At 43.0% G+C, this 20,776-nt stretch overlaps 1 protein-coding gene across 1 annotated transcript in view; it reads right to left on the bottom strand.

The window, feature by feature from the left end:
- VWA3B (von Willebrand factor A domain containing 3B) overlaps window positions 1-20,776 on the bottom strand; it is a 123,939-nt gene that overhangs the window by 53,276 nt on the left and 49,887 nt on the right. The window contains exons 13-21 of the mRNA XM_074983284.1: window positions 17,510-17,648; window positions 15,444-15,575; window positions 14,733-14,831; window positions 10,755-10,937; window positions 7,967-8,094; window positions 5,100-5,284; window positions 4,436-4,573; window positions 2,417-2,456; window positions 2,148-2,304 (exon numbers count right to left, since the gene is read on the bottom strand). Coding sequence (XP_074839385.1) covers window positions 2,148-2,304; window positions 2,417-2,456; window positions 4,436-4,573; window positions 5,100-5,284; window positions 7,967-8,094; window positions 10,755-10,937; window positions 14,733-14,831; window positions 15,444-15,575; window positions 17,510-17,648 — 1,201 coding nt within the window. The remainder of the gene's footprint in view (window positions 1-2,147; window positions 2,305-2,416; window positions 2,457-4,435; window positions 4,574-5,099; window positions 5,285-7,966; window positions 8,095-10,754; window positions 10,938-14,732; window positions 14,832-15,443; window positions 15,576-17,509; window positions 17,649-20,776) is intronic.

Raw genomic sequence — 20,776 nt, 5'->3', positions numbered from 1 at the left:
GGTTACGAAAACAATCAGAAGATGCAATACAAATAATGCCTTCATCTGAAAGTATGTCTCTGCCATGTGTTAATTGTGTCTACACCATGGGAGCTTGAGTGGCTTCACAGTTACTGCTAGTTACTTTCAGCAGAGTCAGGTGGCTTTTTCTCCTTCTGCAGTTGCTGTGAGGCTGCCACCTTTTGTTTCTGAGAACTTCTTCAGTTAGATTTATGCATTTTTGTCACCTCACTATGACAGTGTTCCCTGTACACAGAGCCTTTGCGTGGCCACCATCATTAGCTGGTCTTTTGTTAATCCACAGGTGGCCTGGCTTTGAGCAAGCTCCCAGATGCATGGAGGAGAGGGGCCCAATGAAAATCAGCTCACATGCCAAGGGTTGCTGACCCCTGTACTAGTGCATTAATAGCTGTATGGAATAAATGTAAAAAATAATGTTGTCCTCTAAGAAAGTAAAGGAGGATTCTACCTCCAACAAAATTACGATCTTGAGGCAAAAGAACACCAACAATGTTGCACATACTTATGATTCTGAATGGAGCCTTTCAAAACATGGGGGCAACCAAAATTCTTAATATAACCTCACAATTCTTATGAACCCTATGAAATTCCTGGTCCATTTTGGTCTACTTCACAACACTGAAATTTAAAATGTAAACACCTGAAACCATTAAATTAACTATTTTTAAAATCCTGTAGTTGTGAATTTGGTGACTAAGGCACTGATCTAGGAGATGTGCTTTCAAATCTTTCCTCTTCCTGCCTACAAGGACAAGTTTGAATCCACATCTCCCACATCTCGTTCCCCAAGTCCATGTTTTAAGTTTTTACAAGGTGCTTCTTTCATACAGAAGTCACAACAAATTTTCAAGATTTTCCTGGAAAGAGGCAGGGAGTACTTGGGGGTCACTGCATGGGGAGATCGGAAGAGAATACCTGATAGGACTCTCCAGGAAAGCAGAAAGGGAGTGGTGACAATTGCCCAATTAAAGCTATGTAAAGTATACTATTTCTGTTATGAGACATTTCATACAAAAATTCACTGTTTTATGAAGCTTCACACACATTTTGCTTTATTCAGTTTGGCAAAATGGCTATTTTCACATATACAATATGCAAAAGTGTACAATTATGTTAAGTTTTTGATGCAAAAAGACATCTTTCTTTCAAACAAGTATCCCTCCCCATATTTTTAATATCAGAAACAAACTTGGGGTTTTTGGCTATTTCCATCAAAACACTGAGCCTATATTTGCTTTAAAATTTTTTCACGGCAAAAATTTCCTTAAAAATGTACCCAAGTTGGAATTTAAAACTGAAAAAAAAAATAAAAAATGTAAATTATGTGTAGGTTCAAGTTTCGTTATTAATATTTCACTCAGGTCTACATTATATCACTTTCACAGTCTTTACCTCCTCATTCTTCAGTTTAAGTTCATTCTCTCCAGCTTTCCCACTGCCATTTTTTTTGAAAAACATTTATTATTTACAGTGAACTGCAGCAAATTATCAGCATGTATAGAGAAATACCAGTACAAGAATTCATCCAGGTATACCCTTCCACAATATGGATCACCCCCGGGGGAGGGCACAGTTTCATATTTCAAGACAGATAATTCTGTGGGAATTGTGAACCCTCAGACTTTCACAACAGGCACTTAGCAGTTATCAAGATGGAAGCCTGGATTATTCCATTCTGTGCTATTCTAAAAGCACTCAAGAACATGTATAGCCCTCAGAACTCAATAATCCAGAAAAGTGTCAACAGTTTATCAGCTGACTAACTCAGTCCAAAATTCAGAACTCCAATGATTTAACAAATATCACAAATGACCAATGAACAAGTTACAGGGTGGCTAGACTCCATCATGAAGCGGTATGTAAGCAAGAAAGGGAAAGGGCATTAAGCTCTATTATCTTGTCACCCTGCAGGAAACAGAAATAATTAATATAATTTTGTTGTCTCAGTATCTGTTGTGAATAAATATTTCCAAATGCACACAGTATATTTACTGTGAATAACAAATACACTGCAGTGGGACCTTGAGAACATAATTATCCAACATCTATCTAGATGAATAATAAAAAACCCTTCTGTTGGCAATGATACATTTTAAGTTTCCCCCCAAAAAGCATAAGAGTTTTACCTCATCAAATACTTTAGAAACAACATATTTGTCTAAAACTGGGATGTATTTGGTACTGTGAGGAACAGCTGTGGGAGCTAAGGCATCCATTATGGTGAGTCGTCTAGCAACCAAACCATGAGTCTTTAGCCAATGAGCTGAAGACATATCTAGAGAACTAAAAATAAGAGTTGTGAGATACAATATCAGATAAACGTATTTGGTAATAAAAGTTACTGACAATAAAGAATTATAAACCACCACCACTTGTGTATGACACATGCACGTACTCTGTGGGTGTTCTTTTTGCCATCTTTTGTGTTTTCAGACCTGTGGAAAAAACATTTATAAACTTACAAAGGCATCAGGAAATGGTTTTGCACAAACACACACACAACGTCAGTAATTAGCGTTCTCTCTATCAGAGCTTACTGGATGTGCTCCTGAGGCTGTACAATAATGCTTATTTAAACTACTACATTTATTTATGAGAATTAATCTCTCTTGCATTTCAGGTGTGGCATTTGATCAACATGAACATAGTTCTCCCCACTCAGGCTTCACAAGACCTCCGTAAGAAAGGGAAAAGGAGATCAGCTCTAATGCTGTGCCTAGACTAGGGGTGGGGAGCCTATGACCTGCAGGCCAGATCCAGCCTGCAGGTTGCCCGAGAGGCTTGGGACTTGCCCCCCTAGCCCCACAGTGGTGTGAGCTGCCACTGGTGTTCCAGCCATGCCAGGGGCACCACCTGCGGCTGGAGTGCCAGCGTTGGCTCCCCACTGCAGTAGGAAGGTGAATCCCAAGCCCCGCAGACCCAATGAAAGCAAGCCAGGTCCACATCCAGCCGTGGGCTCTGCTTGGCAGGGGGAAGAAATGACTTTGCATGCTTCCGGGAAGCACTTCTTGCAGGCGCTGCCCCCGCATTGCTCCTACTGGCTGGGAATCATTGCGGGGAGGGACTGATGTTTGCAGCAAGCACTTACCTGTAGTGCACAGAGCGGCACAAGGTCACCTGCACCTCAGGAGTTGCCTCAGGTAGGCAACCCCTTCCCTTGTCTCCTCTCCCCTGGGTTCCACACCCCCACCCCATTCTTGTACCCACCCTTCCACCCTGCTCCTGCAACCCCCACCTCCCCTCCCATACCTATGCCCCACGCTAGACCATGCACACCTAACCCCAGAACACACCCCGGCAGCCCCTCCCACCCACTGAACCCCTCATTTTTGGCCCCACAGCATTTATTAGTCCCAGGCCCCCAGAAGAGTTAATCCAGCCCTCTGGGGAAGCCCTGATCTGTGGTGCCTCCCTCCCCAGGGCTCAAATGTGAGGGGTGCTGCTAATCAGTTGGGGGCCACATCCACCGGGTTGTTTTTGGTTTTTTCCCCACTTCTTACTTGTGTGTGGCCCCAGAACTGATTTTTTCTGTGGGTCAGTGGTCCCCAGCTGAAAAAATGTTCTACGTTCTGAACCTTACAACAGCACAGCTGTGCTGCTGCACCCGGGTCAGCATAAGATATTGTATATGGCTGCTTTTTCTTCTGGCAACAACAGAAAAGCCACCTCCAAATGGGACAGTGGCTTCCTCAGGTCTGACTGATGAAGCACTGTCTAGAGCAGTACTTTTTGTCACTAACATTTTTGACATTTGGGGGCATCTTTTTTCACACACCCAGGCAACAAAAAGTTTAGTGACAAAAGTGCCAGTATAGATAAAGCCTAATTTTACCATTTCAAAATTATTTCAAACTTTGTTTAGATTTAGCCTTTAACTCAAAAAGAGATTCACCGAGTTTGTTTTGCCAATCAGGCCATAGTAACGTAACTTGGTGTCAATGGAAGGATGGCCATGTTAAGTTAAATCTGTAGAAAAATCTCATTAAGCTCATACAATGAGCAATTTTCACATGATTTTGATTACCATGAGCATACAGATAGGTATCTTCTTCAGAAAAAGCAACTTTGATTCAAATGCGCCTTCAACCGTTTTCAGTTATAAAGTATTTTGCACTGCCTTCATGCCAAAAAGACAGTGATAGACTGTGTACAAGGATTTTGAGGTCCTTCCAAAAACTCAGACCATTCTTTCCCTTGGAGAGGATGCTAAATTGAATGCTATGTACAAATGAAAGAATTGCCCAGTGGGTGTTCATCCTATTTTAACATCTCATATTTATCATCCTGCTGAAAATGCTTCCTTGACCAGACCAGGGAAACCCATTCAAAGTTCAGCTCTGTCTCAAATGCAGAACCATCAGATCTACACAAATTAGAACAATTAACTTAAATTCTCCCAATTGTGACAACTTGCCTTTAAAAATAGTAGCAGATTTTAAGCTATTTCTGAGCAAAAATCCCTTTCTTTCTGGAGATATCCTCTCATCTGCTCTTTCTTCACAGGACCTCACTTGATGACCCAGCATTCTCAGCAGACTGGTTTTTGTTTGCTCTAGAAATATTGAGACATAGAGAAAAAGACAACAAATCCACAAATCAAATGGCTTCCTGCAATTCCTGAAAACATAACACTGGGGTTTTCTCTCCATGTTCTTAAATGAACTGTCTTAGACAAGCCCTCACAGATAACAGTGCTTAAGCACTAACTGGTTCTCTGTACTTTCTCAAGGTTGTTTTTTTCAAATGTATACTGTAATACGAAAACACACACATGTGCTGTTCATGGTACACACAAACAATGATTCAATTATTTATATTAGAAAGAGAGGGGGTAAATGTCTACTATTAACTGAACTGCTTACATTGCATTTTTAAAATTTCAATGAAAACAGTTTAAATTAGGCATTCCTCTGCAGGGGGTATAAACCACCCATCACAATGCTGTAGCAGAAAGTGCAAATGAGGGACACTGAGCAGTCTATGGTAAACATCCAAGATGAACAAAAACAAAAATAAAGGAAGATAAATGAGAGTTTTAAAATAACTCATTGAATAATAATATCATTTTAAATAGTTACCGGCATACAGTGCTGTCTTCCTTCTGACTGGACTACCACCGCGAGTTTGCCATACATCTACGATGCGCTGGTGTGAAGTCAACAATGGCTCCTCTGAGGCACAGTGTGGCCTACTGGTAGAAGAGCTGTTCAGATCCTGAACGTGTGTGGTTACAGAGGATGCAGTAAAAGTATGTTTGTGATGCCTGTTTAAGAGCAATAAAGTAAAAAGTGAGTGCATAGCTTGCACGAGTACAAATGCATTTGTGAGGAACCACTTTTCAAATGTTAAGTTTAAAGGTATGCAACATTTAAATATGGATTTCAAATGCTTGGGAAGATTACAAAATGATTTACATTATTTTATTACAGTCTTGACTGCACAAATAGGTTAAAATGTATTCGTTTTACTCACAGAAGTTCAGGCAAATAACTCTGACACTCATGTAAATAATCTATCCTTTACCAAAGCCAGAATATTCAATTATGTCTGCTTTTAGTTCTCAAGGGGGGGAAAGGAGAAGAGTGAGCCACTCTATAAATAAGAAGTGATATAAATATATCTACTGTTAAAAACAAGCTGTGAAATAAACACATTGCATATTTTATCATTTTTAGCATCATGCACATTCAGCCTTTGTATATACAGATTGCCAATGACTTATTAACTGGATCTAAGTGTAGTGGTACTTTAGGGGGAAAACTTTACTGAGACCCTGGGCCATCTCGACGGATATCGTTAACTCAGTAACTAGTATGCTGTGGCAATCCCCCTCCCACAATGCCTCATGCACCAGGCCAAGAGCAACCCCCTTGCACCTCCCTGCTCTATCCCCAACCAATCCAAACAGGGATTACCTGAGGCAAGGGGTAGGAGGCGGTGGCAGTAGCATGGGTCACCTCCCCTCGAAACCCCTCACCCCTGCACTCCCCCTGTGGGCGGCGTGAGTGGCAGCCCGCTTCACCCCACCCTCTAGCCTGCTGAGGCCCACGTTTCCACAGGAGGCAGGGTGCTTTCTGCCGCCACAGAGAAGTGAGGCTCAGCAAGATGGGAGGGCACAGCACATGTTGCCCGCATGGTGAATGCAGAGGGGCGGGGGGGAGGTGACTCCTGCTGCTGCTGCCTCTGCTGCTGTTGTGCCTGTCTCAAGTAATCCTCTTCCCACCACCATCCAATCTAATAGCTTTCTTTGATAGAATAACGAGCCTTGTGGATAAGGGAGAAGCGGTGGATGTGGTATACCTAGACTTCAGTAAAGCATCTGACACAGTCTCACATAATATACTTATCAATAAACTACGCAAATACTACTTAGATGGGGCTACTATAAGGTGGGTGAACAACTGGCTGGATAACTGTACCCAGAGAGTAGTTATTAATGGTTTTCAATCCTGCTGGAAAAGTATAACTAGTGGGGTTCCGCAGGGGTCTGTTTTAGGACCAGTTCTGTTCAATATCTTCATTAACGATTTAGATATTGACATAGAAAGTGCACTTACTAAGTTTGCAGATGATACCAAGCTGGGAGGGGTTGCAACTGCTTTGGAGGATAGGCTCATAATTCAAAAGGATCTGGATAAACTGGAGAAATGGGCTGAGGTAAACAGGATGAAGTTTAACAAGGACAAATGCAAAGTGCTCCACTTAGGAAGGAACAATCAGTGTCACACATCCAGAATGGGAAACGACTGCCTAGGAATGAGTACAGCAGAAAGGGATCTAGGGGTTATAGTGGACCACAAGCTAAATATGAGTCAACAGTGTGATGCTGTTGCAAAAAAAGCAAACATGATTCTGGGATGCATTAACAGGTGTGTTGTGAACAAGACACGAGAAGTCATTCTCCCGCTCTACTCTGTGCTGGTTAGGCCTCAGCAGGAGTATTGTGTCCAGTTCTGGGCACCGCAGTTCAGGAAGGATGTGGAGAAATTGGAGAGGGTCCAGAGGAGAGCAACGAGAATGATCAAAGGTCTAGAGAACATGACCTATGAAAAAAGGCTGAAAGAACTGAGCTTGTTTAGTTTGGAAAAGAGAAGATTGAGGGGGGACATGATAGCAGTTTTCAGGTATCTAAAAGGGTGTCATAAGGCAGAGGGAGGGAACTTGTTCTTCCTTGCCTCTGAGGATAGAACAAGAGGCAATGGACTTAAATTGCAGGAGGGGAGGTTCAGGTTGGACATTAGGAAAAAGTTCCTAACTGTCAGGGTGATCAAACTCTGGAACGAATTGCCAAGGGAGGTGGTAGAATCTCCATCACTGGATATATTTAAGAAGAGGTTAGATAGATGGCTTTCAGGGATGGTCTAGAAAGTGCTTGGTCCTGCCATGAGGGCAGGGGGCTGGACTCGATGGCCTCTCGAGGTCCCTTCCAGTCCTACTCTTCTATGATTCTATGATTCTATGGCTGGGGTGGCCACTGTGGGGCCCCCAAAAGCACAGGGTCTGGGGTGGCCACCCCAGTTCATCCTACAGATGGGACAGTTCTTCTGAGACCACAAGAATCAATATGGAATGAATAAACGAACATGATATGTGGGATCACAAAGTGAAGGGTCAAACTGGTTTTTTGTTTGTTTGATTGTTTTTTCAAGTAGGCAATGCTCACTACATGACCTGGTTTATGTAACTGCTGCTACTGCGGATCACAAGCTATTTTGTTCCAATTCCTCACACTACATTTTTAAGATGTTTTTCTTCCAGATTTGTGTTTTTCAGAAAACTCGTAACAATTGTATTAAAGATTTTTTAACCTTTCTTTGTGAAAGGAAAACGGCTAAAGGACAATGTCAGAGGTATAAATGCAAAATGCACATGAAACAAGAAATTTAACAGATGGTTTGAGTCCTCTAGTATACTCATGAGGCATAAAGGCAGTTTGAGGACATACTTATTTTCACTATATTTTTCTCCATTATTCAAATCCATCAGCAGGCATTCGGTGTGTAAGGTCTGAAGTTTTTCAAGATCTCTTTCCCCCTGTTCAACTTCTTTTTTTAAAAGGTATATATCTTCACTCTGCCAAAAGAAAATTAAATGTGTTATTATAATTACATTTAACAGAAAAAAAATCCTATAAATTTGGGTGTAGATTCAAACAGAAAAACATGACAATTTGGATTACTTGGATTTTTTTCTTAAAAGAGTTTCTCTCATTTCTAAAATAAAGTTTGTTTTGGTCCCTCACCATACAGAGACTATTCATTAGCATAAAATTAAGAGAGAGGAAAGTGATGATAGCAGTAGTTTCATGTTCCCACAGGGAAACATCCCTTAGCAAAGGAGTAGCAAGCTAATGACTAAAAAGTAGCATGAAAGTGAATTTGGCAAGACAATGTAAGCTTTGTAATTTGCTTAAAAAGAAGACTGCTATTACCTAACAAACCAGTTATCTCTTTGAAAAATTTTACGTGCTGGAATAAAAAGATATAGACGGCCACGCTGCTCAAAACATTTAGGCTGGGTCTAGACTGCAGGAAACTGTCGGCAAAAAGACAGGCAGAGGCGAAATGTCAAGAAAAGCCCCTCTGTCAAGTCATCCCTTCTGCCTCCTGGCACGGGGTAGACTAGGGATGTCAGCAGAACGTGTCCACTTTTCCAAGAGTAGTCTCAGAAAAGTGGATGCATTGTTTGGACACAGCAGACTTCTTCCAAGAGACCTCCCATCTCTCAGAAAAAGACTGCAGTCTAGACATAGCCTTAGTTACGTACCTTTTTCTGCCCTTGTTTACATTTAGTGGTGGTATTATACTACAGCTAGGCTCCAGCAACTGAGCTGGGTTCCCTTTTGCTGTTACACATTAAAGATGCATTTTTTTTAAAACAACTACAAGAGCATGGCATCAAGTAGGCCCGATTCTGATCTCACGCCAGGCTTACACCTACTTCTGATAAAGGCCTAGTAGCATAAATAAGGCTTTTAACTTCAATGAATAGATTGTTTCAGTGTTAAACATGTCAGGAAAATTACATACAGCAGCCATAAGATCACAAAAAAAGTCCAAGGGAAAGTAGAAAATCTGTATTTCGTTGACCTGTTTCATGCCAATCCTGACAATTTTGCCCACATCTCAACATCAAGTTCATGTTTGATAGTATTTTTAAATGCACTGAATGCCCCAATATATTACAGACCTAATTCCATAATGTGTTGTGCCTGGTGTAGTAATCTCACCTGTGCAAAGTGAATGGAAATTGGGTGTAAAACATTACCAGTGCAGAATGGTAGCATTTAACATGGACTTTGCACAGGGACAAGTAACTACAACAGGTACAAAGCAGACAGACAATATCCTAAACAATTACTGGAGAACTGTGATGCTATAGGCACATGCTCATTATCTCCTGATGGCAATAGAAGGTTGTTCCGTTTTCTCAGAAACATTTTGCATCTGCTCTACTGACAACCATTTTAAAGAACGGTTGTATTACATTCTCTTAACCAGTCATTAGTATTCTTAGATGGTCCTTAATACTTATTATTATTTATATTTATAACTAACGTAAATGGTGGAAGGCACTCACACTAGAGCTTAAAGTGCCTTTGATTTAATTAAATGTACAGTATCATCAAAGAAATACAGTAATATCAGCAGTTTTCCACAACTTCAAAGACAAGAATATAAGTAAATAACCTACACCAGATCAACATGAAACCAAACTAATACCCACCGCACCCAAAAATTCCATCTTCATCATGTCCCTCCCACTCCTAAACTTATGGTAAAAAGATGGCCCTGAAAGCATGCCTGGAAGGAGAACAGATTTTCGACTGGAGATAGCATGGAGAGTGAATTCCAAAAATGTCTCCAATATTGTTCAACTAATGTACGATCACAGAATGGGGTGACACAAGCTGCAGCCCACCCACCTTTGCAGAACCTACTGGATTGTCATAATCCTGACTGGCTCAGCTATAAGGGCATCTAGTATATCGTATGGAGTATTTTGTATTGCATTATTTCTAATTTTGCTTGAAATTACTGTCTGTGATGTACAAAATTTCATACTATTCTCTTGTTCCTAATTACGTTAGTTCTTTTTCTACTTCTCCTTGCATTTGGGGAATTAATTAATTGGTTGTATGCTTTGATTAAAAACAAGAATATTTCTTAAAAAAATAAACAACCTATAAATATTTCTGAAAGTCCACAAATAAATTTACTACTGGGGATTTTTAGATTGTGCTTGTTAGTTACAGTTGGTAGGTCAGTGCAGTTTTTTGTAAATTTAGTGGTTACCGATCTGGTGCGTCCTCTCCCCAAATGTATGTCAAATTTTAGGCATGAAACTCTCTTTAGCTATATATGGTCTCATTAATTAATGGGACTTTTATGGTTAGGATAAAATCATAGATCAGTTTTATTTCAGGAGTAAGTATAACTCCCATTTGAGACAGCAGGAATCATACCTGCTTTTTCCAGGGAAGAATCTGACTACCATATGATTTTAAACTAACAGTACCCATATAAATATAAATTAAATGGTTATTTTTGATGTAGGTTTGGTAATAATTCTAGCACTGAGAAGTGCCAGGCCTGGTGCTTTAAGATCACTTTTGCCCATCCATGATTAAGTTATTAGCCTCCTTTCTTTTTAAGTTACATACCCATCAAGCCACATATATGTAAGCTCTCCCATAAAGATTCATGCTCCAAAATTCAGTCTGAAATACTCACTACAATAGGCTCTCGAGCTTCAGGATCTGTCACATAAATATTATAGTAATGAAATCGTCCCCCTGTTTCAGTTGACAGTTCATGCAAAAATTTATTGGCCTCTGTATCATCGCAGTTGAAAGATATGGTATGAATAGGGATTTTATGATGGAGTAGGATTTGTTCCAGAATCGTTTTTGGTGGCTGAAAAAATAAAACAGTGTTAAATATAGTGCAGTTAAACAACTATTTAGCAAACACTGCACAGAATGTCATTGGATATGGCATTACTTGTAGTACCAATCCCTTTTGTACCAGGCATAAAAATATTTGCACTTTTTCTAAACAGCCAAGACCTTCCTGGTGTACAACACTAAACACCACCTGAATTATTGATTTATCATGTCAGCTCAAGCAATGCACTTCAGGTATCATTGAACTCAGTTTATAATCTAAGTAGCAGAGAGACTTTGCTGAATACCAAATGTTGAAACTGAGCTGGATTTTCCTTGGTGTAGTAAATGAATTATTTAAAAAATGCCCTTATCAGCATAATGGCCAGTTTTTACTATGTATTACAACATAACATTTCAATTTGGTCTCATTTATAGCACTTGTAACTGAACAAGAGCTGCTTTCCTTTCAGTTTTTGTTTGTGGCACTGTATTTTCTCAAATCTCAAGACACTTTGAGCTAAAATAACACAGCTTCATATACTAAAAAGTACCGTCACAAATTTTGATTTCACTTCCACTTACATAAACCAAGACTCTAAAGTTATTCCAGAACAGGGTGGGCAAAATATTGTCCATGGGCCAGATCCAGCCCATCTAATAGTTTTATCTGGGCCACTTCGCACAGGCATGTGAGTTCAGCTCCATCCTTACAGCACCTCCTAGGACCTTCCTGGTAGTTGTGCAGTACAGAGGTCAAGGGAAGGGGGCAGGAGGGAAGAGAGGTGTGCTGATGCCAGGGTGTGCCCTTCTGCCTGTAACCCATCTCCACAGAGCAGGGATACAGCTTGACTCAGGATGACTTGAACCAGCTGCAACTTGAGGTTTACTCTGAAATGAGCATCTTTCTTTAAGAGGCAGTGGACTGTTGCTGAGACTTCTCCAGCCGCCAGCTCACACAGTCTCTGTCTCTTTTTTTCTCTTTCTGTCTCTCTCACTCCCCCTCATGGCGTGCGTGCACGCACACACGCACGCACACGCAGACGCGCGCACATGCTTGCGCGCACACACACACAAATGCCAGGGGTGGGGGAGCACTGACAGTTTCTGAAGTCTCCCAAGCAAGGTGTTGGGGGAGTAGGGCGACCGTACCTCCCAAATATGGGACAGTGAGGTATGGGGGGGGGGAGAGGCGGTTCCTCCCGGCTCCACCAAGCCCCGGGGGGGCTGAGAAGGAGGCGGCAGCCCCCGGCCCTCCTGTAGCCCCAGGGAAGCAGCAGCTCCCAGCCCTCCCTGGGAGCCTGGGGAAGCAGCAGCTTCCAGCACGCCCCGGGGAAGTGGCAGCCACTGGCACTCCCCAAGCCCCGGGGAAGCAGCAGGGACGCGGCAGGTGCCCATGCTCTCCCGCTACCCCAAGGCTTGGGGAAGTGACTCCCGCCAGCAGCTGAGCTTGCACAGCTGCTGGCAGAAAAGGTCAGCGGGGGAGGGCCCAAATATGAGACAACTGGTCCCTTTTAAAGAATAAGTAGGGAGGCCTTTTTGGCATCCCAGACATGGGACAGATGGTCACCCGAAGGTGGCGGGGGGGGGGTGCTGAGCCAGAGCCTCACTCCTGGAAGGGGAAGGGGAAGGGACAGGGACAGGGACAGGGACAGGGACAGGGTAGTCAGCCCTCAGCACCACCCACAGTGTGGCACTGGACACTCCCCACTTACCCTGCCCTAACCCCCGCAGCCCTCAGAGCCATGCGGAACACTGCTCCAGCAGTAATTTAAAGGGTCTGGGGCTCCAGATGCCATCACTGCCATAGGAACAGCAGCAGCATTCAGCAGCCCTGGGTCCTGTTTGAATTGCCATGCCCCAGGGCACATGCACCCTTTAACCTCCCCACTCCCCAACAGCAGGCCTGTGCGCACACGCGCACACACACACACACACCTACCTCACCCCTCACCCCATATCCCATCTCTGCAGGGCTCAAGAAAAGCGGGAGAGCTTTCGTGTCTTACAGAGACAGTGCATGGCATCTCTCAGAAACTTGCCAGGCAGCAGCTAGCACAGAAACTGTCTCTGTCACGCTCCATCTTGCCACACACACAGTCTCTGTGGCACATACTGTCTCACCCGGTCACACATACTCAATACCATTTGTCTGTCGCATAAACACACACACGATCTGTGTGTCACAGTCTCTGACTCACACACACGCAATCTGTCTCTCTTGCACACATGCACACTCTCCCTACCCTCAGCTCTGAGGTCCTGCCTCTTCTGGGGACCATAATGACTTAACCAAAAACATGGAGTGGCTCTGTGGAAATTATTGCCCACCCTTTTTCCAGAACTGTACTTCGTGAGATGAGAATCTGACTCAATGTGATCAATAAGAGAGGTTATACATTACACAAACAGCAGTTTATGGTAGCATAGAGACTAGACTTAAATCTATTATGGACTTTTTTCAATAGCTAATTTTCTGTCTACAGTATTTACGACTTCAGTTCCCTATGGGTGGAACAGCCACAGTGTAGTTTCAGCAAAGGCATGGGAGAGGATCCACATGTCTACTTTGCGAGTGGAATTTTGGGGTGGGAGAAGGTACTGGAGTTGGAGGGTCATCTTCTTACTAGTCATTTTCACCTTCTGGTCCTCATGCAGAGCGCAGGACTGGAAGGTTTCAGTAATAACTGCAACGGGAATCTTAAAATCCAAATATATTGTCAGATTTTCAATTTTTCTCCCTTTTTAATTTATGGGAATTTTTCTATTAATATGTTATAACAAATTTCACTATTTAACCTTACATGTAAGATATCCCTTCAGCTTTTTAGTCAACCGCCAGATCATTAAAAAAGCTTTCCGCTGAACTAAATTAGATGCCATACGTCAGATAAAACAAGCTTGTTCTAAAAGAGTTCAGGATAGAAACCCACAATCCCCACCAGCACTAGTTCAGAGATAGAATTCATTAACTTTTCAACAGATGCCCTCAAAAGATTCAATCTCCTGGATAATATTTCTTTCCTGGATAATATTTCATCCCTAAAGCTGTGCTTCGGCATCCTGCCACTACCAGCACATCATCACACAGCTCCATCCAACGCTGTCCTAAGGGGGTGGTGGTTGTGAGACACCCCCCTCCTCCCCAGGCTCCAGCCCTGCCCTAACTCCACCCCTTCCCCAAACCTCACCCACACTCTCATGCACTCTTCCCAAGTCACACCCCTGTCCTACCCTCATTCCATCTTTTCCTGCCCCACCCCACTCCACCCCTTTCTCCAAGCCCTGCTCCTGCTCTGCCTCCACCTGCCCCATCCCTGCTCTGCCCCAGCCTCACTCTACCTCTTTCCCTAAACCCCCTCCACCGAGCCATGCGATCCGAAGCATTACTAGGGTGAGGGGTCTGGTGCCAGCAACATGGGGTCGGCCCCCCACACTCACCACAGTATCGGGAATGAAGCAAACCAGCCCCAGAACTCTCCTCTCCCATTCTCAAAGCCTGGCTCAACGTCTTGCTAGTCAGGTGAGTGGATGGGCTGGGGTGCACCACTTCCCACCACCGTGGTGAAGCGGAGCAACCCAGCTGGGAGACAGCGGAGTGGAGCAGGATGCTGGATCACTCCTGTCACTGTGGCTTCCACTGCCGCCGGTGAGGGTGGGGAGTAGGACCAGCCCCTGCTGACAGTGGCAGGTCTCCGCAGTAATCCACCAGGCTGGCCTGGGCCCTGCAGGGCCCTCAAAGCATGAGGCCTGCGGCGGCTGCCCTGAACCGTCCTATGGATAGGACAGACCTGACTCCATGTCTGTTTTCTTGTTTCACTCATACCTGATCAGGTCTGCCATCAGTAAGAAGATAAATGGCTTGAGTGTCACTATCAGCAAGAGCAATTTGAAGTGCTCTGAGTGTATTTGTAGAACTTCCAACCTAAAAACCCAAAAGAGAAAGAGCGGTATACACGAAATACTGTTAAACGGCTAAAACAGGCCATCATTTTTTTCTAACAACTACAGGAACAAACTACAACAACAAAGCAGTGAGATGGGGTAAATTACATGTTGAGTGTCAGCTGGTCAGAAAGATGCACATGGTAAAGTAGCATAATTTCACAGAAATTCTCCTGTGATTTGTTACAATTTACTAAATGTATTAAGATAGTCTCTTTATATTAGTTCACAGCTTCAAAACTGCTATGTGGCTTCTTCACCTTGGCGTACCAGGAATTCCACAAATAAACCACTGGATTAGTAGATATACAGGGATATTACTGAAGAATTTTAGTACCATAAGCACATGCTTTTCCTGTTATAAACATCCAATATAAAAAACTCCATTGACACGAGACTCCAATACTCTCTCAGCTCCAGAAAAACCAAATGCAAACTCTATACAACCATTGTATACGACTGCATTCTAGAATGCCTTATGGTCAAACTTGGCAGATTACTAGTCAAATTCACTGAATATTTTTATACAAATAAGAGATGTAAGCGTAACTTAGCTCATACATGCTTCTTGATATGTTCCTCTCTATTTTACCTCCAGTTCTTTGATCCAAAGCCAAGCATCTTGCAAATTCTCTTCATTAACTTCAGCAAGTTTCTCTTGCCAAGCTACTGCTTGAGCATCGAATTTCACAAAGTTAAATCTACTTTTGTGTCTCAGTTGTTCCTGTAAGAGACAGTAAGTTGCATCTTCCTCAATATTAAAAAAATAAAAAAGACCAACTCATGTTAAGGTTGGAGATGAACATCCACAAGAGTAGTTTTCATTCATGCATAACTGACAGTATAAACTCAATAAATAATAAGCACTCTTTATATGTACATGTTAGATGGAGGTAGTGGCATTACCTATTCTTAAGTTTGTGTGACATTTCTATTATAAGACCCTTTGGTTGCTTATAATTCTGTCACGAGTGACTATGACTTGCAACTACCCACTGGGTTGGGAAAGAGTGAGAATGACTCTGTAATCTGGTAATGAGGACATTTACCTTGGATGAGAGAAATCCAAGTTCTAATCCCTTTCCTTCATCAGGCAGAGGAGAAAATTAAACATGGGTAAAGCTATGAGTCAGCCATGGACTCATGCTAGTTAGCATTTTCTTGAGCTTGGGCAGCTGTCTGTAGGAGAGAACAGGCCTGTCGGCCAAGGCCTGTGAGAGTGAGGGATCATGTTCCAGTACAGTTCCTAGACTGTCAGTGATACACTGGAAAGGTTTAAGCTGAGGGCTATAAGTAATGGCAAGTGGTGTTCTGTTATTTTCCTTCTTCAACCTGTCACAAAGTAGCTGGCTTCTGGCCCTGTCAATCTGTTTCTTTACTTCTCCCGGTGCATAATTAACTTGTATGAATGATTGATAAAGATCTTGTCGGTCTTTTGCCTCTGTTGGTGGGATTGGAGCAAATACAGCTGTGTTTTAGGGCCTGACTGTAGACAATGGATCACGTGATGTGTCTTGGATGGAAGCTGGAGGCATGTAAGTAAGGATAGTAGTTGGTGGACTCACGGTAAGGAGACTCTTGAAGAATTCCACAGGGATTTCAACAATTTGCACACCACCATCAATCTCAGCCTTGATCATTCCACGAAAGAGACCATTTCCTGGACACCACAGTACAAATCAACAATTGTCAGATTAATACCACTCCATACCAGAAACCCACTGACCACTGTTCTTACCTACATGCCTCTAGCTTCCATCCAAGAAAATGCTCAAGAGCAGTCACACCTCAGACCACAAAACACTAACCCAGGAACCTACCTCTGCACCAAGCCCCCTTGCCACATCGGCCACACCATCAGGGGCTCATACACCTTCACATCCACTATTGTGAAACATGCCATCATGTGCCAGCAATGCCTCTCTACCATGTACACTGAGCAAACTGAACAATGTCTGTGCCAAAGGATGAATGGACATAAACCCAACATCAGGAAATGGAATACACATAAACCTGTACGGGAACATTTAACCTCCCTGGACATTCAGCAAAGGATATGCAAGTAGCCATTCTTCTACAAAGGGATTTTACCATAAAATTACAGAGGGAGACATCTGAAGTGGAATTCATATGCAAGTTTGACACATTTAACCTTGAACCTAACAGAGATCTCAATTATTTAACACATTACAAGGGCAATTTCTCCACCTTTGATATTCACAGGAATGGCACCCCTCCTACTTCACTTAATTTACTTTTTCCACTGGTCCTGTTTGTGACAGGTGACCCCCACACACACTTTTTTCCTCTTTCCTTCCCGCCCACTGTATTAACCCTGGATTCTACTTGTCTGCTCCTATCTGAAAATCTGAAGTGGGTCTTACCGACGAAAGCTCATCACCTAATAAATAAATTTGTTAGCCTTTAAGGTGCTACAGGACTGCTTGATTTTTCTCTGCAACTGCTGCTCTTTGTTGCTGCAGGAACCTGAATTCAGAGCATTTTTAGTCAAATCTAATGTTGTTGCAAAACACTCCTCTTATGTAAATGGCTAAATTTAACTGAAAACAACGTGGAGAGGAAATAAAAGCTTCAACCAGTTGTAAGTGCTATTATTGCCATACACATCAAGTCACTGGAATCCCCATCTTATCTAACCTGAATGAGCTGAAATATTTTCTCCTTCACAAGGGCAAGTTTATCCTTCATTGACTGAGAGGTATCAATGAGAATATAGATGCAATCTTCAAGCACATTCCCAAAGAGTCCTCTGCTCCCCCGCTGGAGCCATTTAACCCTAAAAAAAGAATCTGGTCACCTGAAATACTGTCATGGTGTGAAGGACATTTCAATAATATTTTGGAAACATACAGGCAGCAAACAGCATATGGTAACATTACAAAACTAATAATCTGCCAGAATGAGCAGGCTCTGATTGAGTATCATGCAGAGATAGAAAAGGTACCCAAAAATTACTTGAGTAGTTCACTTTGGGATACTTGAGTACAATCAAGATGTCACACACGTGTGCATGCATGTGTGTGTGGGTACTTTTACTCAAGTAGTTTTTCAGGAGGACACCAGTGACTTGTACTTAAGCACATTCCTCCTCCCCATCCCAACCAGGTGTACTTTTACGCAGGTATCTTTTTGAGTACTTTTCCCACCTCTGTCAACATGAAACCTATTCCCTTAAAACAATTGTCATGTTAGGCATATGTTTAAATTCCTTACTGAACTGGCACCTTAACTATATACTTAATTTTAAATTAACTGGTTTTAAACACAAGCTAAAGTTAAATGTGTGCTTGAAAGCTTTTCTAAACAAAATTATTTTCCTGATTCAGAGGCTCTAAATGATTCCAATCTAGCTTCCTCTGGAGAGCTGTAAAATCTACATACATTGCAGTGTGGACTATTAACAAGCAGCGCAGTGAGATAAAGATTACTCCCATACCAATTAAAAGAGAATGATACCACATAAAACAAAAGAATCTCTTCACATTGCTATTGAATGACATTTTCTCACAAAGCATTTCATAAAACCATTTGATGTACCAAGGTTTCAAAACTAATGGGAAAGCCATTTAAAGTAGAAAATCTATGCAGATTTTCATGATTTGAAATATAAAAACCTTGACACTCAAATCTCTTCTGCTAGCAGCTTTCACCAGCATGTGAATTTCTATCAGAAGATGATGAAAACAGGATAAACCAAGAGGAAGCCGTGCTAGTCTATACACTATCAAAACAAAAAGCAGTCAAGTAGCACTTTAAAGACTAGCAAAATAGTTTATTAGGTGAGCTTTCATGGGACAGACCCACTGTGGGTCTGTCCCACGAAAGCTCACCTAATAAACTATTTTGCTAGTCTTTAAAGTGCTACTTGACTGCTTTTTGTTTTGGTAGGATAAACCAAGGAATAACAAAACCCTGGATGTTTCTAATTACTTTCAGACACTGATACACTCGGTGGGAAGAAACATGAAAAACTACAGAGAAATGCTAGAACACAGTTATTTCTGTTACAATGAGAACAATGCCTAACAGACAAACATTAAAAGGGTCATGTGTGACAACCCCTCCATGCTTTATGAAAACTGGCTTATGAATATAAATATGCCTAGCCTGACGATGCTTTGGACAAAGCACGTCATGTAACCTCTCAATTTTAATGTTACAATCTGCTGTATCTGTAACTCCTATTTTTGTTCATGTGCCATTCTTGTATGTGAAAACAGAAATATAAAATGTGAATCTGTTTATAATGTTAAATGTACTACTGAGAGCCACTACTGGTGCCCCAGAAGCCTAATAGCTTGGTGATCAACTCAACAAGTTGCAAAAAGCCTTGTTTGTGCTGTAAATCTAGAAGGTGGTGGGTCAAAAAAGACATGTGACCATACCACCTAGTAGTGAAAGCCATTTTGAACTTTGTACTTTTCCATGGAAGAATGGCCAAAAAAAAAAAGACTCCTGTCCTGTGGGAGCCTCCATTTAAGTAACCGGCAACTATCAGCTCTTGGTCCTCAGCTAGCTTTTAGAAACTTCCTGGCACACCCTAAAAGGATAGACGGGAATTTAAAGAAGGCTGGAGACCCAAGTCAGAGTAAAAAAGGATGGTCTCTGACTTTAAGTTCATACCTAAAGTAAGATTTTGCATCTAACAAGTTTATTAGTGAACTACAATGAGCTATGTGTTTCCTATTCAATTTAATTTAGTGACTTTAATCACTTCCAATTTAATTTTAGTGTCTGGTAGTTAAGAACTTGGGGAGATGGATTTGGGGAGAGTTGGGGATGGAAGAACTTTTGGGGATTTCCTGCAAGGTGTAATTAGGTCTAAGACAGTGGTGGGCAATCTGTGGCCCAGCAGGGTAACCTGCTGGCAGGCTGTGAAACTGTTTGTTTCCATTGACCATCCCCAGGCATGGCCCACCACACCTCCCACTGCCTGTGGTTTGCCATTCCTGGCCAATAGGAGCTGCAAGAAACAGGAAGTGCCATAGGGACATGCTGGCCACCACTTCCCATGGCTCCCATTGGCTGGGAATGGCAAACTACAGCTGCGGGGGGTGAGGCGGCGGTCATGACTGCAGACTATCAACATAAACCAGCTGTCTCACAGCCTGCCAGCAGATTACCCTGATGGGCTGCTTCGGAGTTGTAGCTAGGGGTGAGCCTGAATGGGCTGTGGCCTACCCAGTTTGCATCCAGGCCCACGTCCACATCCCTCCACAGTTCTGCTCCTGTCCAAGCTCTTGCCCGACTCCACCAGCCTGCTCCATCCTCCAGCCGGGGAGCAGGCTTGGGGCTCAGGGGCTTAACCCACTCCATCAGATGTTCCAGCCAGAGGGGAGGGTCCGACCCTGCTTCACCAGGTGCTCCAGCTGGGGAGCAGGATGAAGCACTAGCCAGACATTCCAGCCAGAAGTGGGATCAGGGCATGGGGGCTTACCCTGCTTTGCCTGGAGCTTTAGCTGGGGAGTTTCAGGAGCAGGGCTAGAACCTGCACTCTGATCCTGACCCTGGGCTGGAGTGCCAGGCAGGCAAACAGAACAGGACAAGCCCCTGAACACGGACCCTGTTCCCCAGGTACGTCCTTGGGGCCTGGAATCCCTGGCCAGCATGTCCGTCCCTCTCCTCAAAGCCAGCTGGGGGACGGCAGACCAAACGCTCCGGTCCCTCTCCTCCATCACCGCCCACCCAAAGTCAGGGCTCACTCAACTGTTCTGTTTTGGCTACGCCACTGGGCCATACGTGGTCCACAGGCTGCAGGTTGCCCACCACTGCTCTAAGTCATAGCTCGTACCTTTTAAGGCACCCATGATTACAAAGCAGGTGGTGAACACAAACCATTACTAATCTAAGTGATTCCTGTAATGTCCCAGAGGGCCATAGCTTAACCCCCCTCTACCTTTTTGC

Source organism: Carettochelys insculpta, chromosome 1, assembly GCF_033958435.1.
Source record: "Carettochelys insculpta isolate YL-2023 chromosome 1, ASM3395843v1, whole genome shotgun sequence".
Lineage (NCBI taxonomy): Eukaryota > Metazoa > Chordata > Testudines > Carettochelyidae > Carettochelys > Carettochelys insculpta.
This window is presented reverse-complemented; position numbering and strand designations above follow the sequence as displayed.